Source organism: Acomys russatus, chromosome 1, assembly GCF_903995435.1.
Source record: "Acomys russatus chromosome 1, mAcoRus1.1, whole genome shotgun sequence".
Lineage (NCBI taxonomy): Eukaryota > Metazoa > Chordata > Mammalia > Rodentia > Muridae > Acomys > Acomys russatus.
In genome coordinates this window covers 5,145,163-5,153,726 of record NC_067137.1, presented here as the reverse complement: position 1 = coordinate 5,153,726, position 8,564 = coordinate 5,145,163, and the positions used below count along the sequence as shown (strand labels likewise).

General features: G+C 47.1%; 1 protein-coding gene across 2 annotated transcripts in view; it reads left to right on the top strand.

Annotated features, from left to right (window-relative positions):
* Positions 1 to 1,221: 1,221 nt before the first annotated feature.
* The window catches only part of Ston1 (stonin 1), an 89,098-nt gene continuing 81,755 nt past the window's right edge, over positions 1,222 to 8,564 (top strand). For both annotated transcript variants that reach the window (XM_051156873.1, XM_051156822.1), the window contains exon 1: positions 1,222 to 3,142. In XM_051156873.1, the coding sequence (XP_051012830.1) occupies positions 1,225 to 3,142 (1,918 nt within the window). In that variant the 5' untranslated portion in view covers positions 1,222 to 1,224. The remainder of the gene's footprint in view (positions 3,143 to 8,564) is intronic.

The window sequence follows — 8,564 nt, the reverse complement described above, 5'->3', positions numbered from 1 at the left end:
ACCTCTCTTTTTATTTTTATTTATTTATTTTTTTTGAGACAGGGTTCTCGCAGCCCTGGCTGTCCTGGACTTGCTTTGTACACCAGGCTGGCCTCGAACTTACAGCGATCTGCTTGCCTCTGCCTCCCAGAGTGCTGGGATTAAAGGCGTGCGCCACCGCCCCTGATTTCACCCTTATTTTTTAGTGTAGGTGTTTATGGCTGCAGATTTTCTTGGTTAGCATGGCTTTTACTGTGAATTTTAGAAATCTGAGTTTTCAGTTTTATTTGTCTCACAGTATATCTAACTCACGCTCCTACCACAGCATTTCTTTTGGAAATTGTGTGACTGTGCAACCTCTTTATGTGTCCTTTAGGATGTTTATTTTTTAATTTCCATGTATTGGTGACTCTTTGAGTTTCCTGTTTACTATTGATTTCTAGGGATTTCCCCTCTTGTAGTAGGCAAAGGCGCTCACATTACTTTAATCTTCTCATGTGTAAGGCTTGTTGTGTGCTCTAACGTGATCTATTCTGGTGAGTGTCCCCTGTGTGCTTGAGAAAGCACGTCCACTCTAGTCTGCTGGGTGCTGCGTCTGGCGGGTCCGTTTGGCAGAATGGATTCCAGCACATGTACAATGATTTTATGTTTTACACTGACCCTTTTATCACTATACAATGTGTCTTTTGTGTTCTGTAACTGGTTTACTTATCATTATTTGCTTGTTTTAAAATATTTTGTTTATTTTTATTTTATGCGCATGTGTATTTTTGCCTACTAGCACATATGTGCATCACATGTACCTCCGGTGCCCACGGAAGCCAGAAAAGGGCATTGGTCAGATCCCATGGAGCTAGAGTTGCAGAAACTTGTGAGCTACCATATGGGTGCTGGGAACCAAGCCCAGGTCCTCTTTAAGAAAAGCCAGGTGGTGCTGGCACACGCCTTTAACCCCAGCACTCGGCAGGCAGAGGCAGGTGGTTTTCTGAGTTTGAGGTGGGGGTGGGGTGGGGTGGGGTGGGGGGGTGGGGGGTGGGGAAGGAGGGAAGGGTGGGGGGGGGGAGGATTATGAGAAAGAAATGATTTGCACAAAGTAAAAGCATGCACTTTCCTGGTCTTTCTCAACAGGAAAGAGCTCTAGTCTCTTCATTTTTAAAAAACCTTTATTATATCTGTTTTTGTCTTTCTACTTTACAGAGACAATGGCCCTGACTGTTTGACCAGACCACAAGCCCTGCCCCCAAGATGTGTTCCACAAACCCAGGTAGCTGGGTCACCTTCGACGATGACCCTGCTTTTCAGTCTTCTCAGAAGGCAAAGGAGTTTCCTCTGGAGACCCAAGGTGTTTGCAGACCAAATGGGCTAAAGCTGAACCTGCCTGGCCTCAGGGACCCTCCTAGTGGCTCCTCCTCCACCAGCAGCACCCCCCTGTCCTCTCCCATGGTTGACTTTTACTTCAGCCCCGGACCACCAAGCAACTCTCCTCTTTCTACACCCACCAAAGACTTCCCAGGGTTCCCTGGCATCCCCAAAGCAGGGGCTCATGTGCTTTATCCCATCCCAGAATGTTCCTCCAGCAGTCCCCCCACAACCACGGGAGTAGTAGGTCCTTCGTCATCACTTACTAAACCAACCTGCTCACTCCATGCACCACCACCACCTACTGACCACTCGTGCACTCAGCTGACTCCCAAAGGCAGTCTCGCAGAGGATGCCAGCCCCCAGCAGGCCCGAAGCGAGGCTCTGCAGTTTGAGTATTTTCAAGATGACTGTGCTTTTTCCAACCCATTTTGGAAAGATGGAGGTAGCACTTCTCAGTTCCCCTTTGAATCCCTGGCAAACAGAAAGCCTTTCTCACCGAGGGACAAGGAGATGCCCATCGACCAAAAAAGCCTAAACCAATGCTCACTCAACTACATCTGTGAGAAGCTTGGACACCTGCAATCAGCAGAGACCCAAGACCCTCTTGCAAATTTGTCTGTGCAGAGTCCATACGCCGGAGACAACGTCTCTTTTGTCCCGCACACGCTCTTCCGGAGTCAGCCCAAAGCTGGTTGGTCCTTTATGTTGAGGATTCCCGAGAAGAAGAACATGATGTCTTCCCGGCAATGGGGACCCATTTTCCTGAAGGTTCTACCAGGAGGGATTCTGCAGATGTTTTATGAGAAGGGGCTGGAAAAGCCATTCAAAGAATTCCAGCTTGATTCACATTGCAGGCTTTCTGAGCCCAAACTTGAGAACTTCAACATGGCGGGAAAAATCCACACTGTGAAGGTGGAACATGTGTCGTACTCGGAGAAAAGGAAATACCATTCTAAGACAGAGGGGGCGCACGAGCCTGAGGTAGACCAGATGCTGAAGTTGGGGACCACCGAGTACTGTGACTTTCTTGAGTTCCTGACGACTGTGGAGGAGGAGTTGATAAAGCTGCCGCCTCTTGCAAAACCAAAGAAGAACTACGAGGAACAAGAAATTTACCTGGACATCGTGGACAACTTTTGGGGTAAAGTTACCAAAGAAGACGGGAAATTGGTTGAAAGTGCCGTGATAACTCAGATCTGTTGCCTCTGCTTTGTCAACGGGGCGGCGGAATGCTTCTTGACCTTGAACGACCTTGAGCTCCAGAAACGAGACGAACGCTATTTTGAGAAGGATCCAGACAAAAGGGGAATTGATATTCTTAACTACCATTTCCACGCGTGCGTGAAAGCTGAAGAATTCGAACGCTCCCGAATCATTAAGTTCGTACCGCTGGATGCTTGCCGGGTTGAGCTGATGCGGTTCAAAACCCCGTACGAAAGGGACGAGCTTCCCTTTTCAGTGAAGTCCATAGTGGCTGTCCAGGGGGCATATGTGGAACTTCAGGCCTTTGTCAACATGACGCCAGCAGCTCAGAGGGCACCCCATGCCGGTTCCTTGAGGTGCTGTGACGACATCACGATTCACTTCCCTGTCCCAGCCCAGTGGATCAAGGTCCTCTGGACCAGGAACCTTCAGAGGCAGAAGTCCTTGAAAGCCAAAATGAACCGTCGGGCATGTCTGGGGAGTTTACAGGAACCTGAATCCGAACCCGTCATTCAGGTCACCGTGGGGTCAGCAAAATATGAGAGTGCCTACCGGGCTGTGGTGTGGAAGATAGACCGACTTCCGGACAAAAACTCAAGTAAATATTCAGCACCTAGGTTGACTGACTGCCATAGTGCTTGGTGTTTTCACCACATTTCTGGGTCCAACGCGGGCGGAAGCAGATGGTACCGTGCGAGCTGAGGGCGCGCTGCTCACACATCCAGGTGGCAAGGGCACTATCTAACCAAACAGCCAACCTATTTTCTCCAGTGTTTGTTTCTACCAGATGGTGTTAATGTCTTTCCCCTCTTTTAATATAAAAAGAAATGCCATCCTAGTGTAGAGAGTCTGTGGTGGTACCAAGGAAATGCTTATAGGAATGGAGGGAGGAGAAAGAAGGAAGAAAGGGAAGGGAGGTGGGGCGGGACTGAGAGTAGGAGGAAGACCCGTCTCCGGCTCCCAGCTAGGGGATCGGCCCATTCTCTGCTCTCCGTTCTTAAATCTGCTCACTTGTGAAGGGGCTGGACAGAGCATGGCGTCTCTGGGCGGCTCCTTTTGGCTTAGTAGTCTCACCTGCTGGCTGGTTGGTTCTGTTTCTGGTGAGCAGGGATCATGTGTGTATTTGCATCTCCCTAGAATCCAGCTCGGAGGTGGAGTCAGTGTAAGTTAGTGCAGTGAAGGAATAAAGGATGAGTCCTCTTCTCCTGATCTGTTCTTACACCACGAACCCTTGGACAGCCCAAGGCTCTGGGCAGGCTTTATAGCAAGAACCGTACAGCTGTTATTTCCACTCTACACGGACACCATGTCGGACCTTTGGTTCTGGCGACTGCCTCAGCACCAGTGGAAAACACCAAACCAGAAGTCAGGGTGTCACTCAGCCCTTGGGGGAGGGGGTATCTCTGGGTTCAGGAGGTTCCACTCTATATAGCCACCTGCCTGCTTTGTTGTTTTTGTAAATGTGAAAGCCAAGATTCTGATTTTTGTCTACCATGAGAAATTTTAAAAGGACATATTTCAACATCGACCTTTGAGATTGGGGACTAAGAGTTCCAAACTGACCTTCCTGGCACAAAGAGATGGGGAAGCTTTAATTCTCCTCATTATCCTGGTTATCAGACAACAGGATCTCCGTAGATCACGTCAGTCAACGGCATCCCCACTGCATGGGAGCTGGGTGGCCGGGACCTTCAGAGGCCATCCCTTGTGACCAGTCCCACCTAGTCTTGCCCTGAGCCATCTTGGCCATGTCACAGGGAAATATTGTAGCCAATCTGAGCCACAAGAAGGCTGAGTGACGTGTGACTTCTATGAAGGACAGCGTGAGGTGTCTGGTAGGATGATGGCTAGGGAAATAAATCCCTTTCTGCACAGCACACTGGGGTTCCTCACTCTCCCCAGTTGGAGACAGTACCTGTGAGATACTGTCTGTAGCTCATACTCAGGCTGGTTACATCAACAAGCTGCCAATCAGTCTAGGAAGCAGGCGCAGCATAGACTGGGCCTGCTCTTCCTGCCTAGATAATTCTCATCCATAGGCAAGCGTTCCTCACCTTGGGAACAGTGATTCAAACATAAGGGGGCCTGGACCACACCCCCCTCCTCCAGGGGACACTGCTGAAATGTGCAGGAAGGGAATCTAACATGGAGGTTATTTAGAACCACGGTTGTTCAAAATGCCCATGGAGCTCTCTGATCAAACTATTTCCCTTGATGCTCACTCACTTTATGAGAAGCTCACGTGCCCTGAGGGACCAGAGTTTCTGGGGGGGGGGGGTTTGTGAACTGGGATCAGAACATACTGATCTCTGTCACATACGCTAAATGTGCCCAGGAGAGGTTCGACTGAATATCAAACGAAGGAATGAATTCATAAGCTCAGATTTCCCCAAATTTGCCGCCCCCCCAATTCATCTCCATACCCCAGTGTTCTGTTAGAGTGAAGGCAGATTAAAAATGAAACAGCTCATCAAGGGGGAGAGAGAGAGAGAGAAACTTGGAGGCAGTGGTTAGCTGTGGGGGTGGGTGTAGAAAGGGGCCTGCTGCTGAGGGAGACACCCCAGCAACTGCAGCTTTCCATCTCGGTCTTTGCCAGGTTTATTTGTTTCATTCTTTGTCACCAACATCTTCGGTTCTTTCTCCTTCCCCCGTGCCCCCGCCCAGCGCCCCCCACCCCCCGATTTGATCATCCATTTTACTCAGCTCTTAGTAGTTCAGCTTCAGATATGGAGTATTTTGGGTCAGGAGAGATTGGATGTCAACCAGGCCTAAAAAGCCTCTGTGGTTTGCATTCCCAGCCGTGAGCTGAGGCGGAATAGAAAGAATAATTGTTAAGGCCCGGCAGTGCCCCCTCGTGGTTGGTACTGAGATAGCATGCTTTTCTCTGTCATTTCGAAGAAGTGTGACAAGTATTTTTTCTGACCGGTACAGGTTCTCTTCAGCTCAAAGCCTGAAAAAGAGTGTTGGTAAACACTGTAGGGTGGCCAAAAGCCTGGAAAAAGACACCAGAAAACTTGAGAGGAAGTTCTTTTGTCATCATTTTTTTAGGGAAAAAGATAGAAGTGTCATTTCTATCATTTAAAAAGTATTAGTCTTCAGCTCAGATGTATTCCCCACCCCATTTTTTCAAGTCTATGTAGAGTACACAGTTCCTTGACTGGTAGACTCTAGTACTGGATATGTTGTCTTTAAAATCAAACAGCACTTGGCAAAGTAATAAGTTCAGCCTTTCCGTACCGCTGCCTTGTACCACTGCCTCTGCTGCTTTGTTATCTCACAACAACCCTGTAAGACCCTCATTGGGGAAACTGAGGCTTAAAGAGCTAGGTAGCTTGCTTAGGCTTACGCAGCTCTTAAACACCAGAGCCAAGTCTGGAGTTTGTGTTCGAAGGCTCTCTTCAGTAGCAGAAGGGAGAAGCTGGGGGCTGAGTGTAAGTGACCTGCTGCATCCTGGCTGCTACCAAAAGCCTAGACAGCATGAAGGATTGTGGGAATCTCACTCCCCCCCCTCTCTCTTCCCCCCTCTGTCTCTCTCCCCCCATGCCCCCCGTCTGCCTGCCTGTCTCTGTGTGTGCACGCTTGCATGCACGCACGCACGTGTATGTGTGTGTGTGCGTGTGTCGCACCTGCAGTGACACGGATAGCTTATGGCCCCTCAGAAGCCACTGTTGTCCTATCCTCTATGTTAGTGCCATGGAACAAGCATCTGCTGGCTAGCTGACACATGAGTTCTCAAGGCCTTTTACGGCTTTAGAATTTGACCAGTTTCTCTACAAGAAACAGGCTGCAAGGAATGAAATGTGATTTATCTTTCAAAATAAATTTGAGCAAAATCTTTTAAACTCATGTTTTTGTGCCTAAAGCTATACTCTGATGAAAATGTTCTTTTTTTTGAGCTGTATCAGTGGCACAGGAATTTAATTTGGCTTTTGAAATTACTGTTTTTTTTCCAAAGTTACATTTATTTAAAGACAGATTAAACTGGATATGACTAGTGCTATGAACAATGTGATATGATCATGGGGCACTTGCGAAGTTACTACAGGGACCCAGACTTTGCTGTTTTTTAATTTAATTTTATTTTTTATTAATTTATTCTTGTTACATCTCAATGTTTATCTCATCCCTTGTATCCTCCCATTCTTCCCTCCCTCCCATTTTCCCATTATTCCCCTCCCCTATGACTGTTCCTGAGGGGGATTACCTCCCCCTGTATATGCTCATAGGGTATCAAGTCTCTTCTTGGTAACCTGCTGTCCTTCCTCTGAGTGCCACTAGGTCTCCCCCTCCAGGGGACATGGTCAAATGTGAGGTACCAGAGTACATGAGAAAGTCATATCCTACTCTCCACTCAACTGTGGAGAATGTTCTGACCATTGGCTAGATCTGGGTAGGGGTTTAAAGTTTACCGCCTGTATTGTCCTTGGCTGGTGCCTTAGTTTGAGTGGGACCCCTGGGCCCAAATCTGCCTATCATAATGTTCTACCTGTAGGTTTCTAGGACCCTCTGGATCCTTCTACTTTGCTATTCTCCCATGCTTCTCTCCTTTAGAGTCCCAATAGGATGTCCTCCCCTCTGTCCCAGTTTCCTGGTAAGTGAAGGCTTTCGTGGGACATGCCCCTTGGGCTAGTATGCAGCTATAAGTGAGTATATACCATTTGAGTCTTTCTGCTTCTGGGTTAACTCACTCATTATGATCATTTCTAGCTCAATCCATTTATGCACAAATTTAGGGAATTCCTTGTTTTTAATAGCTGAGTAGTATTCCATAGTGTATATGTACCACAGTTTCTTTATCCATTCTTCTACTGAGGGACACTTAGGCTGTTTCCATGTTCTGGCTATTATGAATAAAGCTGCTATGAACATGGTTGAGCAAATTTTCTTGTTGTGTGGTGGAGCATCTTCTGGGTATATTCCAAGGAGTGGAATAGCTGGGTTTTGAGGAAGCCCTATTCCCATTTTTCTGAGATAGCCCCAGATAGATTTCCAAAGTGGCTGTACTAGCTTGCATTCCCACCAGCAATGAAAGAGTGTTCCTCTCTCCCCACATCCTCGCCCCGGCATGTGGTGTCACTTGAGTCTTTGATCTTAGCCATTCTGATGGGTGTAAGATGGAATCTCAGAGTTGTTTTGATTTGCATTTTCCTGATGACTAAGGAGGTTGAGCATTTCTTTAAGTGTTTCTCAGCCATTTGATATTCCTCTGTTGAGAATTCTCTGTTTAGTTCCAAGCCCCATTTCTCAATTGGGTTATTTGGTTTGGTGGTGTTTAATTTCTTGAGTTCTTTATATATTTTGGATATTAGACCTTTGTCAGATGTAGGGTTAGTGAAGATCTTTTCCTAGTCTGTAGGCTGTCGCTTTGTTCTCTTGACAGTGTCTCCTGCCTTACAGAAGCTTCTCAGCCTCATGAGGTCCCATTTATTAATGGTTGACATTAAGGCCTGGGCCATTGGTGTTCTGTTCCACACTTTACTGTTTTTGTTGTGTGTTTTGAGTCAAGCTCTCAGGCTGGCCTCAAACTCATGACTAGGCTAGAATTATCCTATTTTCCAATTCCCCTACCACTGCCTCTGAAGTGGTCTCTCTTTCTCTTTTCTCTTCCTCTCTGTCTGTTTTCCTCCCTCTCTTCCCCCTTTCAATCACACACGCATGCACTCACGCACGCATGTACACATACACAGCCACATGCACACCCTGTGATTCCGACTTAAACTTTCTGAGTGCACCCAGTACTCCTGGGTGTTGCACAAAGCCTAGCTCAGCATAGGGGTTGACAATTCACTTTCCTGAGAATGACGTTAGACTGACACACTGATAACCAGTGTGCCCGTCTCTATACTCTATTCTGTTCCAAAGAAGCTTTTCAGGATGAGTGGGAATTTCAGTACAGAAAACAAAAAACAAAGCAAAACAAAACACACACACAAACCCGCATTCCAGTAAAACAGAAAAATATTGTATTAAAATGTCAAGCTCAATATTTATCTATTTATTTTTAATTTTACTTTATTAAT